The sequence below is a fragment of the Aristolochia californica genome, unplaced genomic scaffold (assembly GCF_029961685.1).
Source record: "Aristolochia californica isolate CCGP_79_NKW_82.1479 unplaced genomic scaffold, dmAriCali1.0.hap1 SCAF_9, whole genome shotgun sequence".
Taxonomy (NCBI): Eukaryota; Viridiplantae; Streptophyta; class Magnoliopsida; order Piperales; family Aristolochiaceae; genus Aristolochia; species Aristolochia californica.
In genome coordinates, this window is record NW_027182290.1 from 5224889 (window position 1) to 5243937 (window position 19049).

At 36.5% G+C, this 19049-nt stretch overlaps 2 protein-coding genes across 3 annotated transcripts; both read left to right on the top strand.

The window, feature by feature from the left end:
* The first annotated feature begins 1225 nt into the window (after positions 1 to 1225).
* Positions 1226 to 9486, top strand: LOC137941459 (uncharacterized). Of its 2 annotated transcripts, none has more exons than XM_068786890.1 (8): positions 1226 to 1532; positions 2522 to 2613; positions 3601 to 3748; positions 5380 to 5511; positions 5600 to 5731; positions 6133 to 8241; positions 8346 to 8473; positions 8591 to 9486. In XM_068786890.1, exons 1-8 carry the CDS (start codon positions 1434 to 1436, stop codon positions 8727 to 8729), a joined length of 2979 nt encoding a protein of 992 aa, XP_068642991.1. In that variant the 5' UTR covers positions 1226 to 1433; the 3' UTR covers positions 8730 to 9486. The 2 variants fall into 2 exon arrangements, with proteins under 2 accessions (XP_068642991.1, XP_068642992.1); XM_068786891.1 differs by having other exon boundaries at positions 8594 to 9486.
* Positions 9487 to 17214: 7728 nt separating this feature from the next.
* LOC137941516 (secoisolariciresinol dehydrogenase-like) lies at positions 17215 to 18500 on the top strand. The gene is made up of 2 exons (XM_068786966.1): positions 17215 to 17363; positions 17630 to 18500. The coding sequence occupies exons 1-2, from the start codon at positions 17326 to 17328 to the stop codon at positions 18423 to 18425; spliced, it is 834 nt and encodes a 277-aa protein (XP_068643067.1). The 5' UTR covers positions 17215 to 17325; the 3' UTR covers positions 18426 to 18500.
* The last annotated feature ends 549 nt before the right edge of the window (positions 18501 to 19049 follow it).

Below are 19049 nucleotides of genomic sequence, written 5' to 3' on the forward strand. Positions count from 1 at the left end.
TTTCTATTAATTTATAATAATTTATATTTATATTTTATTTTTTTTCAAAAATAATATAAAGGTGAAAGCCCTAGTACTGAGGAAGAAAAGGTAGAGGATGTCGGTTCCCGTTGAATAGTTTAAGATACGATTAGCATATGACAAAATTATACGTAATTATATAATTGAGACTGGAACAAATTCTAAATCAAACGACCTTATGCTACACATGATTATAACTCAAAGAATAGCTTAAATGGGTGACCATCATATTGAACCATACATTAACATATTCACATACCACATTGAAATCATAATTATTTGAAATTAAATTGAAGTTTTAACATAAAAATTGTGCAAACATAATATATAAAATGGTATTGATTTTTATAAATTCCTATTATCATTAAATATTTAAACTTGAGTGAAAAAGGGTAACCACTTACAAAACCTCGATTAAACTACTTGATTGAGCTATACCTACTCTCTCTTCCATGTCACTATTACACAAAAACCATGAATTGATTGTGTGAAAACCCTATTGAAAGAATTGGAGCACAAGGATAAACTTTCCCTTATGAAAAAAAAAAGAAAAAAAGGGAAATGTACACAACTCTCCCCATTGATGGAAAAGGAGGGGAAGAGCAGGTGCGCATACATGCCTCCATGTCCTACCCATGTTTGAACCAATAATCGGGTGGATTGCGTTTGGTAAGTTATCCAATTCTTGCCTTCCGGCATAATATAAGAGAGAGTAAAACCCTCCAGGTAAAGTGAATTCTTATTCTGAGCCCTTGTCCCCATCTTTTGATAGATCACGACCAACCTTAACCTTCATTGATGGACTACTTTATCCACCCAAAATCCCAATCACATGTGTATGCATTAGGCAAATAAAATACCTTATCACTTGAAGGTGGTGATATAATACTTAAAATGGCTAAAATACCCTTAGGCTGTATTTGGTAATTACAAGAATACCACGATATCGGCCATTCTGTCCTCTTTTATTTAAAATTCTTTTAACGGAGCCGGAGTCGGAGTCGGAGTCGAATCGGGTGACGCCGATTGACGAAACCGCTAGGGGGTTTCGGCCTTTGGGTGTCTTCCATCACGAAAAGTCGCTTCCCGACAAATCTTTCTTAAAATGTCAAAAATAGCTTCCACTCTTTCCACAGATTTGCACCCCGCTGCAATCAGCTAAATGCTCCTTTTCCTGGCTCAAAACTCGAAAAGTCCGCGGCCTTTTCGTAGTTTTTGCTCTTCACACTCACTCGTCCCTTCTCAGTATAAACAAAAGCTGGCACTCGAATCGGAGTTTCTTCCTCTGAAACGTAGATGATAACCGTTTGAGCTTTTTGTTTGCGATTGCCAAGGACTTTTAATCTCTATATTTATTTCTCTTGCGGTTGTTCTTTTTGTTTTTGGCGGGAAGAGAGGGGGAGGAGGAAGCCATGCGGCGGGCGGAATCGCCAGAGGTTCTTCGGATCGGTGATTTATCGCCGTCGTCTGTGGAGAGTTGTTTCCGGGAGCTGGATGATGTTTTCTTGCAGGTGAGATGTTTCGTACTCTATCTCTGTTCTTCTCTCTATAACTATCTTTTTTCTTTTTTTTTGGATTTCGTTGACTACTATCTCCTGTGAGATGTCAGTTTTTGTTGAGTGTGAAATTTGATTTCAGTTAGTGTTTGAATCTGGCTGTGATTTTTGGAGATCGGATGCCAGACTTGTTTGTTCTAGCTGAATGTTCATTATGCAAACTCTCTTTCTCTCTCTCTCTCTCTCTCTCTGTAGTAAGACGAAGTTCATTGCTTCATGGTTCCTTTTGTACAGTAACGGAGAATTTTCAGGCTTCTTTTCTCTTAATCTGCCCCTTAGGAAAGCTGTGCCTAATTCGACCTTTTAGTAAGCTTTGTCCATAAAGAAAACCTCACTCCAAAAGAATGACTACTTACGAATGAGAGGAAAAACGCCCTTAGAATAGTTGTTAAGAAACTAAACTGAGGGATCGGCATTTCTTATCTGTGAAAGAACAACTAGGAGCAATTGGAGATAATGTTGTTTGCTTCTGACGTTTTGTATATATCAAATAATAAGTGGACCTCTTATCGGCCTGGGAGTGAAACTTTCTTGTACATCGTGAACATTCCTATGGGCCAGCAGTATGAAGCCTCTTTACTTCACTCATTCGTTTTCTTTGTACTGAGAACAAACTAACTCATGGGTGTCCTGAATTGAGGGATTAGCCTTTACACCCCATTCCTGTTGGTGAGCATTATTTTCATGGAATATTGCATTACAACAATTTTCATGGAATATTGCATTACCCCATTCCCGGTCCATCTCAAAATGTCTAGGTAAAATTAGGTCTTTTCCTAACTAATAACTTTAGGGTTTTTCCAAAACCAAGACCTATATAAGATTATTCCCTCTAACATGGTTCTTCCCGTCTGTATGTGGTTACATCGACTTTAGCATAAAGGGATCTACCTTCATAAGGATGTAAAAGCTTTTTCCCTAATTTCTTTATTATTCTTTCGCAGACCCAAGCAAGGATATGGCTTGGTGAGGTTCTTCATGCAAGATTTGATGAGAAGATAGCCATTGGTGATTTGCTTGCTGATGGAGAATTGCTGTAAGTCTGGGAAGATTTCTATAATTCAACTTCTTGGCAGATGTATATTCTGCCTTCACAATTAAATATGGAACTCAAGGACAATCACATTCAATAGTATGCCTGGTGGTGAGGAGAAATATCAAACATCTGGCTATTTGTACTCAGAAATGGAAAAGAATATAAGTAATGCTGTTAATATTATGAACATTTCGTTGTCATTTTTAATTTTCTTGAAGTGGAAAAATTATGTGTACTGTGTCCTATCTTTTTCATTTCAAATCAGGGAGGAAAATCTAAGAGATGTATCTTCTGAACTTCTTGTCTTTCTTTTGTGATAGACAGAACTTCATATACTAAGTCTTTTGTTGGCTTTTCTACTTGTACTGTGTTACTGATATTGCTCATAACCTTTGGATGAACGCACCAGAAATTCTTTGACATTTTTGCTTTCAGCAGATTGTTAATAATGGTAAAAGACCAACGGCTAGTTGAAACTGAAATTGAACTAGGAGCAGTTTCAACTCCTTGTATTGAGTATGCCGACATGGTAGTGTACTGTCCTGTAAAAGTTGGGTTGCTTCTTCCCAATATGAGTAGTTGAAGTTACAGGTCTTTTCCCCAACTAATAGGCTGAGGATATTCCATGTCCAAACCTATGAGAGATTGTTCTTCGCAAACCTCTCAAGCCCACCTGACCAGCCTGAGATGTGGAGTCCATATGCTTTTCATGGAACTAGAAGTGACAACGGGGCTGGTTTGAAACAGGTTTGAGAAATCCAAATCTTGCCTTGTAGAGGGTCTTTCTCCTTCTCCCCAGTTTGGCCCTGTGATGAAGTGGAAAGTTCAGCCTTGTTAAATTTCATGTGTAATTTGCAAGATTATCACTTCGTACATTTGCAGTGGCTTCATCTCTACTTTATGTCTTTATGTTGCAAAAATGCTATTCACATGGGAGGACTAAATATAACTAAGAATTTGTTGATATAATTTTAATGGTTTATACAGCTTTCAGGTGTCCAAAGCAATTTGGGAAAAGCTGTGGGCAGAATATGGGGATATTAAGTATTCAAAATCATATATTTATGAACGTAATGCATCTGGGAAGAGTGGCGGACGATACATGCCTTACTCTAATGTTGATGCATTTCTGAAGGTAACTTTCTCCATCTTATCCTTTTTTTTTTCCTGGAAATGTCTCATATGTCCACCTTAATACCTCATTCTGAACAATGTTATCCCCTGCTGCTGAAAAGTGTTGCATATCTTGCAATTCGTATCACATTTTTAAGTGGACATTACATTACTTTTTTTTTTTGAGAAAGACATTACATTACTTCAAACAAGTCATGTATCATAATAAGATTTCTTATATTTTTTATTTTTCTGAGACAGATCCAATACAGCCTGATAGAGCGTGTCCCGATATGGCATGTGATACAAAAATGAGCAACCCTGATTCAGACCTTAAATGAAAAATGCTTAGAAAACCTGGTTTCCTTGGACAATCAACCTGTTTTTTCAACAAAAATTAACTGAACTTGTCCAAAAACTTTACTTTTTGGTTACCTGTTTTTGGATACTGATTGCTACTTTCCCTTGCCAACTTTCATCTGAAAGACTACTAATATTTCTGTTCCCTCCTTCCTAATTAGGCAATTCAATGCATTTGGATGACCATGGAGAAATTATTTGTTCTAAAATGTTTCTCATTGGGATTATCATCATCATCATCATCATCATCATCATCATCATCATCATCTTCTTTAATTATATTACAGCAAGTTACAGTAAACAGAAACAGAAAACATGTGATAAACACAACATGATAACAATATCTTCAAATATAGTTATTCTTGATAACAATATCTTCAAATAACTATATTCTTTCGCCAAGTCTATTGATAGGTTCTAAATATTCTAAGAAGGGTGCTGCTATGCTACTATTTGGTAAATTAGTTTTAGTTTGTTATTTGCTTTCTAAGATCTTTTTTATTACATTTGGCCAAATGCGTTTCTTCTATATTAATACAGTTCATGATAATTGAGGAGATGGAGCAGATTCAACTTGACATCCCTCTCTTTCTTTCTTTCTTTCTCCTTGTCTACCTTTCACTCACTTTTCTCCTTCTCTTCTCCTTCACCTCTTTTTACAAACCCTAACAAGTGTTTCCTTTTCTCTGTGCTAGCATCTTTTTCCGAGGTTTCTTTTCCTTTTTAATCATGAAGCCTCAAAATATTGTAGTATTGATTTCAGCTATGGGAACCAATCTCCATTGTGCTTTGAGTTCAGATTCATGCCTTAAGTTTCAATAGAAGTTTCATCCCGGGTTTAACCCGACACAGACCTTCTCCCAGGCTGGGAAGCACAGCTATTTAATTTTGGAATCACTGAATGAGTTCATTAACTGAAAATTTTCTAAGGTGAATTATTGCTTAATCATCTAAATGCCACTGTGACTAGTTTTCTCCCTTTTGAATGTTGAAATAATTCATATAGCCATCCAGCCATCAAACATTCTGTAACAAAACAAGTGCATTATATAAATCCAAATATTTGAATGGGGGGTATCTATGCTTGATGGGTGACATTTTTTTACTCTAATCAAATTGACTTACTGCTAACTGTAAGCCATAGAAAGGGACTGATACATCTTTAGAATATGGTTTTATGTTCTGTGGACAGGATTAGTGAGATCTAGTAAGGTAAAAACTTGTCATCATAATGTTTCTTTTATTTCATTAATTATTTACTTTTCAATAATACTTTAATCCTCTTGTTTGCAGATATGCCAAATCTTGGGTTTGACCGGCATTGATCTCTTTTCGGCATCAGATGTTGTTGAAAAAAGGGACATCCGTAGAGTCTGCATGTGTATTCGGTCATTGTCAAAGAAAGCTAGGTTGAAGCATCTGAATGTAAGAACTTGGATGCAGAATCATGTGTAGGAATCTGTAACTTCAATCCAACACCCTGTATTTACTAGCTGGAAATTCTGATTTGTAGGTTCCAGATTTTGATGTTGTTACATACACAATAGCTATGCCTACAGACATGGTTGGTGGTCTCCGCAGAAGCTTGGAGCGAGCTCAGTACAGCCTTTCAAGCTCAACAAGTTCAAAAGAAGTATGTCGACGGGTATGTTCATCTATTTTAAGTTTCTCAAATTTCTCTCTATTGTGGGATATTTCAAGCGGTTTGAATCATTGTCTCATTTGACTTGGATAACTTATTGGTGTTAGTGCTGGTTCCAAGTCTCATCCATCCAATGGATTATATGGATTGAATCAATTTTTTTGATGTTCAGTAATCTCCCATGGGCTATCTATTGGACAGGCCATGTTTTCAAATTGTTGTAGCGTTGGCTGTCTCCTACAGTCTTGTATTGTGTTCGATTTGTTAAGTGTCCTCCACATTGAGGACGGTTGCATCATCCAAAATTTATTTGTGCTATTCAAGTTATTATGGTTAATACCTTTCAAGCAATTTATATAGTCCATTTTAGTGATTCTTGATTTTTTTTATTTTTTTTTCTGTAGAAAATCCAAGGAACAGATCATATTAGACATTGTGATTTTTCCTCTGAGGAATCTGAAGAAGGAGAAAGCAACTTTAGGCTTCTCGAATTTCAGAGCCCAATATCAGTTACTTCATATGATTCTGCCACTCTATCAAGTTTAACTGCTGAGGATTCACCTGGAGGAAATTCGGTTGTTGAGGGAACACTCGAGAGAGGAGAAAATTTGTTTCTGTTAGATGATCTAGATTTTACTAAAGTAGGAAAAGTAGATTATATCCTCGCGTCCAACACACCGTGCGGTGATTGTCATCCTATGAATTCACGGCTGATTTATTCACCTCAGTCATGTCTTAAATGTCAGATTAGTTTAAATGGAAGCACTTATTGTACACATTGGAAAAGGGTAGATGCAACAAGCAGTCCTGAAAATCATGCTGAGGTTTGTGAGCATGATTTTGACTACTGGGAAACTTCTGGCTCTTCTATTGGTGATTTGTCTACAGAGACAAACAAATTTTTCTTAGCTGATTGTAAGGAAAAATATGGAGACAAAAGCTGTAACAGTCCTGTGCCTTGGGATGGGAGTGCCACAAGTCCTACTGTAAGATTGGACTACATGCAACAGGGATTCTCTAGATTATCTGTAAATACTGATTCTGTTGATGAGATTGGACTAGGTGTTTTTGCAGCAAGCCAGAACCATTCTTCAGATAATACATTACTAAATGGAAAATATCAGTTTAATACTAGTGAAGATCTTATAGAAAATGATTTCTATCTGTCCAAATTCCAAAATAAGGAAGAACATCTGAACTGTGAAGTTTCAGGGATTAAAGATACTGATAACACTGCCAAGGAGAACACACACATGAAATATGAGCTTCCTAGTGCAGATTTAGAGGAGAATCCTCAAAATAAAAAAGCAAGAAAAGGTTGCTCTATATCAGGTGGGACTGATGTGGTGGACATTACAAGCAGTGCATGCAAGCGAGAACCTCTGCCTTTGGTTGATGGTAGAGGCATGGAATGTGATAAAACCTATGCTGATGACTACTCAGACCAATGTGGTGAGGTTTTGATGGGTCTGACTGGTTCCTTTGTTGGCGACTTTTCCACCATCCAATGCAAGGGTGAGAAAGGTTCAATGATATTAAATGTAAATAATATCCCTGGAACTTCTTCTGGAAATGTGCCGTCACAGGCTATCTACCCCATCCATTTGCATGAGAACTTTGTAGCTCCAAAACATAGCAACACCAACTCTTTATTGGATGTATCAACTGAAGCAGAGGAATCTCATATGGAATTGAATGTTGGCACAAAATTTTCATCTATGAAAAGTTTTTGTTCTTCTCAGTTGAATTCTCAGTCAGATCATTGTCAGTTGTTTTTGGCTTCTCCCTCTGTAGCTTGTTCAGGTGTAGATAGGAAGCATGAAATCTGTAGAATAAATTGTTCGCATAAAGATGAAGTAAAAGTAGATTTTTCCATGGAGTATTCAGGTCAACTACTGATACAGGCAGACTGTACAATAGACTATTCATGTAAAGATAGTGTTAAAGAAGATTGTAGCATACATTGTTCAGGTCAAAATAAGGTTAAAGAAGATTGTCATGTAGATTCTTCAGGTGAAGACATGATACAAGAAGATTGTAGCATAGTGTGTCAGGATCAAAATAAGATCCATGAGGTCTGTACTGTAGATTATTCTGGTGGAGGTACGATACAAGAGGATTTTGCTGTAGATTGTTCAGTCCAAGATAAGATAGGAGAAGATTGTAATGGTGCAGTTCCTGTAGCTGAAGATACAAAAGTTCTGTTTGAGGCTAAGATGGAAATTCCTGTTTACTTCAATGAGGATTGTTCTGATGTTCTTGGTAAGAATGATAGAGATCCAGGTACAGCCAGGATGGATGGGATGGAGAATTGTTTCACACCAGAACTGGTTCCCTTTTCGCTTGGAAGTGATCGGCCCTTTTTAACTTTATCTTTGGAGAATTTCAATAATGCAAAAGAAACAATTGGAGAGATTAGGGACTGCTGTCAAATTCTTGTAGATGACAAGCACTTGCAAGTGCCTGAAGCCAGGAGTCATGAGAATGTGCATTCTACAGGAAACATGGATGAGGTGCATGGATTACCTTAGCCTCTTATGCTCTGATATTGTTTTGAGCTTTTTGCTTTGCATTTCTTTACTTTGTTACAATGCTGATTTAATACATTGTGAAACAGGGTAGACCTGATATAAATGTGATTGATAGAGAGGGAGGGAAGAACAAAGAGAACAAAAAGCAATTTCTGAAATCACTTGCTGGGGGATTAACACTTTTTGGTGCTGTTTTCTTTATATTTCACATCAGGTCAGTAAAAGTTATGACAGGCTACTTTCTCAAGAATTGGAATGACATATAAATCCTCTTGAACAAACTGATCATATTGGATTAAGTTTTCACTTGTGTATTTCTCATATTTTACAGTAGGCGAGGTGGTAAAGTCAAAATGGGTGAATCAGTAGTTCCATTGCATGAGAAGCGTCAGAGTCAGGAGGGTATACGGAAGAGTAAGGCTGCCACTGTATATCCTGGAGAAAGGCTAAAATTTCAGGAACGAAGTTGATTGGTTAGGTGAATGCAGTTTCTCATGGTGGCCCAGTGAGTTTCAGGTCACACTATGCTTCACATCTCTTTTACGTTTGCAAGTCATTACTGTGTCACTGATACAGCATGGTTGAAGACCTAGAGGAGTAACAACTCCATTACGTTGTCCTTAAGGTGGTGCAGTTCCAAATGTTGTAGGAGTTTCAGGTCACACGATGCTTCACATCTCTGTTACGTTTGCAAGTCCATACCGTGCCACTGATACAGCATGGTTGAAGACCTAGAGGAGTAACAACTCCATTACGTTGTCCCTAAGGTGGTGCAGTTCCAAATGTTGTAGGTCATAGTGGATAATGGTAGGCACTATAATCCTATGTTGTGATTGAAGGCAAAAGAAAGATGAACCAGAGGAAGGAGGAACACTGACAGTGCACAAGCTAGAACCTGAGGTAAGCATTTTGTAGACAGTCATGGATAGGAAACTTAAAGGCCAATTCTAGTTTCTAGCTAGGCCTGTTTTTCTGTTAGTACTAAAAGAAAACCATTTTTCAGAGAAAGTTTCACTATTAAGAAGAATTTTTTTTTTTGATATCAGGATTAACTTGTATGTGAGCCTGATCTCTTGTTGTCATTAAGTCAATCAGGTCTACAATTATCTTATATTTAGGTTCAAGGCATCAATAACTACCTGTTTTTTGTTGTGGTCCTCATCTATCCATATATGTACTATAAGGATAAACAAATTTTCTTGTTCTTTCTGTTCTTTATTTTTTTGAATAAATAATAGAGATGAGAGAAATGAAGGGAAACATTTTTCGTTATATAAGATATTTTTTAGTTTAATTTCTTGTCCAGGGAAATACAGAAAGTGTTTAGTGTGTCTAAGAATGTGCTTTTGGAACATTTCTAGTTTGCTAAGGAACTAAAAAGGAACTATCTCCATGCTATGAAAAGAAAAGGTCTATATTTCAGTGTACTATGCTTGATAGAATAATCTGTTGAAGTTGTTATTAATTCTTTTTGCACTAAGGTGGGATTATGATTTATAACTTGATAGATTGCTTTAGTACAGTTGGGAAGTGTAGTTCCATTCGGATTTTGGTTTGCCTATGAGCTTTGGTATTGCAAAAATCTATAAACATATTTAAACAATACTTTCCTCTATTTGTGTGAAAATTCTTAATCTTTCAACCAATTATATTCTCTATCTTGAACTTAAATGTTTGAAATGATTCTAGAACATCACTCTTCTTATCTAACAAATATACCCTCCCATTCCTCTAGTAGTCATCTTCAAATTTGATAAAACATTGATGACCATTTCAAGTTTTACATTCATGGGTCCACAAATGTCAAAGTGAAAAATATCATGAGTATGCTCATGTATGCATGCTTTTGATGGAAAATGGTTACTTTGTCAACTTTGACATGTGGGGGGAAAACCACTTCACAAGCCTTGTTTAACCAACTTTTGAATCTACTGTTAATATGCCCGAATTGGAGATGCCATAGACATAGTTGATTTGATAAGATAAGAGAAGATTTAGTAGCTTCACACACCACATTACCATACAAATGCACATGATATATGTCATAGTTTCTAAATCCTATGAGAATTACATTAGCCTCTCTAAGCATAACAAAAGTTTTATTTCCAAAATAGAATACAAAGCCAAGATTTTCAAAAGAAGCAAGAAATAAAAAACTTCACTTCATTGAGGGAGCATACAAAAAATTTTCTAAATCAAAATATTTGTCATCTTTAACTTCAATCAGTTAATTCCTACTCTTTCCACAAATGTTTTGTCATAATTTCCCATATATTTAAAGCTTCCATCAATCTTTATTATAAGTGCTATTGAACAAACTAAAATAGGCAAAAAGTAAAAGCACATGCACACAACCACAAAGAGGCAAATACATTTTGTATGGATGTCCCCTAGTGGCAATCTTGAGAAAAAATTCAATATCTAGCTCTAGAAGCAAAAATACAAAGAGATTAATCGACTCTCTTTAAGCCAAGTATAATACGCAATAACACTTATCTCAACTGCCCTAAGAGGTTTTTATACAACTAGATTCCATCCCTTGTAGATTCAAGGTTAAAAAAAACCCTCTTTCAAGAGAAAGTAAAAATACAAAAGAGACTTCTTTTTTGAGAGACATCATTTTTCCTAGTGATATCCAAGCTTCCAATCTTAAAGCACGTAGAATGAAGTATGTGGACCTTGTTGGATCTAAAAAAAAAAAAAAATATACGAAGAATTTGGAAATACAAGCAAGTTTGGGTTTTCTCTCTCATGTAAATGGGTAAAATTGGAAATTGAGGTACAAAAATCTTTCTTCAAGTTAGGTATGTCAATATATGCTAATTAATTTCATAAGTCCTTATGTATAAGTTTCTTGGTGAAATTAGCCATTATAGATCAATCAATTGACCTCGAGCGGCCATATTTTGGAGTTCCTATGGTGGTATGAACGATTCTCACATCAATCAACTATTTGCAACCTTTTAAAAATTTTGTTGATCAATCATGCTTATTGGTAGAGTATACATATAAGGTCTAAGTATGATTTAGGCCAAAACTAAAATAGCAAGTGGTTCTAAAATATTTGAATAGGCTTCAAAATATGATCTTGGAAAGATTTTGTACGTCCATGCACCAAAACTACTTTTATATAAAAATTTAATGTGGCTGAATGTCCTCTTTCATGGCTAGAGTTCTTGAGTTTTTCTATGATCGACTCTAAATCTTCAATTTTTATCTTCCTCTTTGTGTAAGTTCTTCTTTATAATAATATTTTTTAATGACTTTTTGCTTCTAGTCTTGATTTGGCAACCTAATTGTTCATTATCTTGCTTGAACTTTTTCATAGGCCACATAAATTTGTGTTGGAAGGTGTGTGTCTTAACATATACTAATAACATTGTTAGTAGCACAATTCTAACCTGATTTTATTATCATCAAAATAATAGAGACCATCATTATTTTACTCACTGGTCTGACAATCTTCCTATTTTTATGATGATAAAATTCCTAGATTGAAGTTTATAAAAATAACTAATGGTGATCATTTTGGTAACTTTTGTGTGTTATTAGTATGTCTTATCTATATCCGTATTCTAAAATATATCAACCACATGAAAAGAAGTCATAATCTTTTAGCATTACAACACAAGGGCTTAACTACCTAAATATGGGCTCCCCCTAGACTTGTAAATACATGGCAAGTTACTCCCCATTGATTTGTGCATGCAAAGTTCTTTGTTTTAATGTATTCTTATCTAGTGTATGCTAACTCCTTAATCCATGCTATATGTTTCTCCCCTTTTTTTGGGGAAGAATAAGCTCGAAGACCTTCTTAAGTACTTATATTTTGATGATAACAAATATAGATAATTGAAGAATTTAATCTTAAGTATTAATAAATTAGTTTCGAATTGAAAACTTGTCATAAGGAATGAATTCCACATGAAAGGAATCAAGTATATGAAGAAGAAGAAGCCCACAATGTTCAAAATTTCAAGTTCTAAATCTTTCTCAACTTAATGGAGTCAAACACAAGGTGTATGAAGTCGAGCACATGTCATTTTAGTTGAACACAGTTATAAAAGGAAGCAAAACAAATTTGAGAAGTTTCTATAAGCAATGGTTGGGAAGATGTGTAGTCGAATCCACACTCATATGTAGTTGAGTATTCTAACATGGATTCGAGCACTCAAGAACCAAACCAATCCAGATTTTTAAATCAAGATTTAGAGAATTGCCAGAAAGAGTCAACCCCATATTGAAGGAGTTGAGCTTATACAATCAACTGCCAGCAACAAGGACTCAAATCTATGTTATAGTAAGTTTTGATTTATTTAAGTAGTCAATAGGAAAAAACAAGTTTATAGGAGTCAACTACATCAAAAGAATTTGATTCCGATTGAATTAACTAAACCAGAAGACTTTGACCCCTATAGGATATAGAAGACATGAGATTCAAGTCTCTCAAATGATTTGACCCTTAAAAGAGCTATTGGAACATACATGATTCAACCCCACAACAAAGGACTCGATCCTAATCTCCAAAAATAGAATTCTAAACTATCCTAGAGGTAATATCTTTAGTTGTAGACCTTCAAATTGTGTAAGTAACCTACAAAAGTTACAAACAACATGAGTAAAATATTTTGAGTATTTTTATGTTTTGGAAAAAATATTTCATTGACATGAACTAGAAACCAACCTAAAAACAAGGAACAACTAGTTTTTAAATTTAATTTTGAGCTTATAAATACCTAAGTGTTTTCTAGTTTTGATGACAACTCAACTTTGAAATTTGAAAGACTTCTTGTCATATTCACTGGTCTTCTTATGCTTGAATTTGAAAATTGATGAATTAACGTCTTTTACTTGAGGTTTTTATTTCTTCAAGCAAGCTGAGTATTTGAGCTTTATTTTTATGTTCAAGTTTAAATATCTTTCTATGATTTAAAGTTGTGATTAAATATTTTGATTTATATTTTCATCTCCATTATCAAAATTCTTTGTAAAAGATTAACATAAATTCAAGATTGTTTTTATAAGTGTTGATAATCAAACTGGTTGTTTCACATAGGAAGCTTATGAAATCTTTCATTGTTGTATCAACCTATTAAGAGATAATTGTGAGCCTAATTGTAAAGCAAAAAACCCTTCTTCTTTGGTCACTAATGACTATCTATAATTGTTCTCCAAATGTTTTTACCTACAATTTTTGTTGATCCTAAGTCCCTAGTTTTTTGGGTAGGTGTTGTAATAGCACTAGTGTGGTTCTGAGTTGTAGGTGTCGTTTGGCTATACATACTGGAGACTTTAATATTAGGGCAAGAACTCCTTGGGAGTTGACTAGTAATCTGAAATAGTGATTGTGAGCCACTACAAAATTTTGGTGCTAGTGGATGTGTTTGTGCCAAAAATTAAAAATTTCATAATCATTAGTAAACTTATTCACCCCACTTACAACATTCCTTCTCCCCTACCCTCCCACTCTGAGGTTTACTTGAACTATATCATTTCATTTTTGTAATTTACAAAAAGAAAATACTTGTAAAGACAATAAGATAGAGACAAACATAAAAATATTTCATTGCATTGAAAAATTCTTTTACATTATACACATCATTACAAGAGGGAATATGAATTTGATTTACAATAGAAGTACCACCCATAAGATCAATTCATCAAAATAACTAGGATGCAAAATCTACATGAGTAAAGTCCATCCTAAGCTTCACTTCTTGAATTTTCAACTTTTCAATTCCTTTCAGGTTTAATTTCATATTTAATGGGAACATCCTTCACCTTCACTATCTTGAGCTAGCTAGTCTGAAGAAGGTTGCTCATGCCTAGTTTTTCTCTTAGCTTAGAGAATCAATCAATTCCCAAGGGCTTTGTGAAAAATGTCTACTTATTTTTTTGTATGAAGAAATTCAATTTTGGTTGGCCCAATTTGAACCAATTCTCGAGTAAAGTAGTTTCTAATTTCAATTTGTTTGGACTGAGAATGGCGAGTCAGATTCTTAATTAAGCTAATGACATTTTTTTTGAATTTATGGAAAAGATAATACTTCATTGACTTAATTAACTTATTATAATCAGAGTACATGAACCTCTATTTATAATAGAGGAAGGTAGTAGAGTCCAATCACAATAAAACTACCAATGTCCCAATTACACCCAAACTCTAACACTTAAAGATAAGTCCTAACATAATTAAATAACTCAATAAAGATAAAAGATAAATATAACTTAAACTAGAACCCTTCTAGGACGTGACCATGAGATAAATACGCCTTTGTGAATCCTTCTTGATCTTCCAACTTATGTGATAAGGATGTCATCTCGTGGTAGTCATGGAGGGTCCTACTTCTTATGTGCTTGGGCCCATCTTGTAGGCCTTCCTTGGTCGTGTAGGCTGGAGCTCATATTCCAACACTCCCCCTCAAGCTGGGGGTGAGAGAAACTTGCTGCAAATGATGTATATAATCTTTTGTATAAAATGACACATCTTCCAATATGCATTCATCTTCCAACACTGCCCTCACGCTATTATGTCCTTCCATGAGGCCTTGCTGGCATAATATAAGCGAGAGTAAAAATCACTTTTAACCGGTAAGACCGTACTCCAGTCCTAATGTTGGATGTAGGCACACTTCGTCTTCCGTAGGTAGTGTGTCTATCGGCATTGCTTTGACGTGTCCACCACCATGTCCCTCCACAGGACAACGACTCTCAAGTGGTAGGACTACTAAAAGTATTACAAAGGGGGGGGGGGGGGGGGGGGGGGGGGGGTGGTAGGGTAGTGGGTTTATTTATAATGGTGTCCCAATCTGGATACTGACTCTCATGGTATCCCAACCTTGATATTTTTTAGAGTTAAATTTATCAAGGTGTCCCAATTCGGGCACCGACTCTCATGGTGTCCCAATCGTGATATTTTTTAGAGTCAAATAAATTATGGTATGAGAAAAGGTACTGATGCCACCTTTTCTTCAATAATAATGTCTCATCCAAAGAGACATAATAACAACAACTGTAATGTAACACGACCATCTTCTAACACATATAACACGAACCAAAATAATTAAACATATAGAAGGATATAATTAATCATAATCCAATATAAATATTTTTTCTTAGATGCAGAAGCTTAATCTTTTGTGGTCCCCCTTTCTTGAATATTTTGGTCACATAAACTTATCCACGCCATAAGGAATAAAATACCTTTTTCTTGTACTTCTTGTACTTCTCCCCCTCAAACTGAGATGTAATGGCAATGATCCCAGTTTGAACCAAATATCATAGATGTAGTAATAAGCCCAAAAAACAGAGATGTAACAATAAGCCTTTAAACCAGGGAGAAGTGAGATATTTTCCTGATATAGATCCTCAAATAGTGATGCAAAATAATCGGCTTAAATTCGGATTTTTCAATGCAACAGGATACTAACATGACCTTTAATTCTTCCAATGCGTATATATCTTAAAATATTGATCAGATTGACATGGAATTTTCTCCTTATGAAACTAAACTTAAATACCTTTCATCCAAGTATAAATTTTCTTCATAAAATATAATTATTAGAAGATCTTTAGATCGAGAATTAGTTGAATCGGTAAGAAAATAGACTTACATATATTTTATTTTATATATAATTCTCCATATCAAGTCTCGTTCTTGATAGCATAAAATACCTCGGAAGTTGAAGCTTTCTGTTGCTGCTCGAACCTTTTTTTCAATCTGACCTTCGCTGCTTCAAATATCGATTTCTCTTTGTAGATAAACCAAAGCAATACTTGATACCAAAACAATGATCTTCCTCAAGAAGTGCAGAAGCAAAGAACTGTCGCTAACAAGCAGAAATGGTAGATAATTTTATTGCACAGTCTGTTACCAATTGAACTAGTAACAAAGAAGATTGTCCCGACAATGGAACAAGTAAGATTAAAATTAACTCACCACCAATAGCAGTAACTCGTCAGATTAAGATTCTGGTTCGAGTGAGGAAATGACTTAACTCGGTGAGCAGAACCATCAACAACACATTCTATACTTTCAACAAAAAAACTTTCAACCAATAACGGTTATATGACTCTGATTAACATTAGAGTTTATTTTGGAATTTAACTTGACATCAGTAAGCCAGTTGGGGATGTAATTTTCCCGTAAGACGATCCCCTTCACCTCTCTCTCTCTCTCTGCTTCCCTCTTGTCTCAACATTGACTCGGGAAATTAACAAACAAAGATGCTTGATTGAAGACCAATATGCAAAGAGATTAAGATACCGGTATGCAGGTCAAATCACTCTTGAAGAGAAAATAAATCCATGGATTCACACCTGGATAGACTTTCCTTGAGTTTCGGTGGGTAAAATTGAAGAAAGACAACATAACAGCGAGGGAACAAATCTGTTTCAAGAAGAGAACTTCTTGCATTGAGGTACACTACATCCTTTGATCAACCAAGCAACGAAAAATAATGAGTTTCTGGAATCCTAAAAACCATAGTAGCGAGTCCTGAAAATCAATGTTTGATACTATGTTAATTTTCAAGACTCCATGGAGAAATAAGAAGAACAAGCTGGGGAGAAAACATGAGGAAGATTGGGGTTATGGACTTGTATCCAAACCCTCTCCCTTAAGCTCTATTTATAAATGAATAAAAATATAATATTATAATTATACCCTTCACCCTAATAAGAGTGAAGAAGAGACAAAAAATATAAACTAACTACATCAATGCCACCCTAAATATCGTATCTACCAATAGTTCTATAGTTTATCTTCAATTTACTTAATATTCATGTTAAGTAGTGCGCAAAAAGACTTTATGTAGAGGCAGGGTACAACCAATCTAGACCATGTTCTAGTGACGGAGTTTGTCTCACTCCAATCGTAGGAAGAAGATGAAATAGAGCCTTTCTCTCGACCCTAAACCTAACATGGTCTAGGTATATAATTAGATGCCGTCAACTAAACTTGATTTACATAAGACTTTGTTCAGACAAGGAAAGATTCGACTTGCATTTGGTGTCTATCACGAAAACCAGAGCTAGCCAATCCCTGAAACTCAGGCCTCCGCCGACATGGCTGGCTCGTTCATCGTCTCCTCCCTTGCAAGAAGGTAATGAAGCCTCAGATGCTACGCTCATCAGGAAAAGTGATGATATCTTTTGTTTTTCAAGTCAACTCCCAAATCCATATCGGAAGTTGACTTCATCGATCTCTTCCCCCGTTTGGTTTTGTGCTTGGTAGATCCACCAGTGATCAATCTATTAATCTTTTAACAGAGATAAAAAAAATCGCACTGATTTGATTTGATACCGAAAATTGGCGGAGAAACTCAATTACTAGGATATTAAGCTAATTATCCGTGATGTATAATTGCAGAATGGAAGGCAAAGTGGCACTGATCACCGGCGGGGCCAGCGGCATCGGCGAGTGCACAGCAAGGTTCTTCTGCCGCAACGGAGGAAAAGTCGTGATCGCCGATGTCCAGGACGAACTGGGTCACTCCGTCTGCCGTGACCTCGGCCATGACCAGGCCTCTTATGTCCACTGCGACGTCACCGACGAGTCTCACGTCCGCGGTGCCGTCGACGCAGCCGTCGCCCAGCACGGCAAACTGGACATCATGTTCAACAACGCCGGCATCATAGACGATCCGAAGGCCTCCATCGTGGACAACGAGAAGGCGGATTTCGATCGAGTGATGGCCGTGAACCTGACGGGGGTCTTCCTGGGCACTAAGCACGCCGCCCGAGTGATGATCCCCAAGCGTGCCGGGTGCATCGTGAGCACCGCCAGCATCAGCTCCGTGGTGGGGGCATCCGCCTCCCACGCTTACACATGCGCGAAGCACGCGGTGGCGGGGCTGACGAAGAACGCGGCGGTGGAGCTGGGGCAGTTCGGGATCCGGGTAAACTGCGTGTCGCCGTATGCGCTGGCGACTCCGCTGTCGGAGCGGTTTGTGAAGCTGCAGGGAGAAGAGTTTGAAAAGGCGATGAGCCATTTTGGAAACTTGAAAGGGGTGTATCTGAAGGCAGAAGATGTAGCAGAGGCAGTGACGTATCTGGCGAGTGATGAATCCAAGTTCGTGAGTGGGCATAATCTGGTGATTGATGGAGGATTCTCTGTGCACAATCCCTCCTTCGGAATGTTCAAATATCCAAATGATGCGAACTGAAAATCGATTTTAATTTCTTGTTTCAGTGTTTTGCTCTGTTCGTGTTGAATGAAATTTGTCTTCTTCGTCCTCGAAATCATGCTTCTGTCTGTGGAATCAAGAAGTAGGAGTTTTGGCATATTCTATTCTTCATTGAAATCAACTTATCCCATTGATGCATTCTAACAAAAAACTTAACATTTTTTGTAATCATCCCTCTCGCAATCGCTTTTCCTGTTTTTCCTCCGTTCCAGTGGGTTCCAATGGGAGACTTTGAGCCAGCGGGGACATTAATGCCAAAGAATACGACATTGTTGGGTATATAAACTTCTTATCTTTCTTATCACATGTCATTGCTACCAGCACAGAATGATCATCAACAAGCTAGATCAATCAAACACGACAATCACCAGTAGTGGATTGCTGAGTACTTGTCACCAACCCTTTTGTGTGTTAACCCGACAATCACTAGTGGAGCCTCGTGCCGATGGTTTTTGAGTTCAAATCGCTTGACAGAAGCCGCTGTGCCTCGCAGCGTCTGATCCAGGACGTAGGGTACCCTCGTTACAACCCCAAATTCCCTTTTTGTTGGTCTTATAAGAGTTATAATTGACACATCTTCTTCATGAAATCCATTAAAAATAC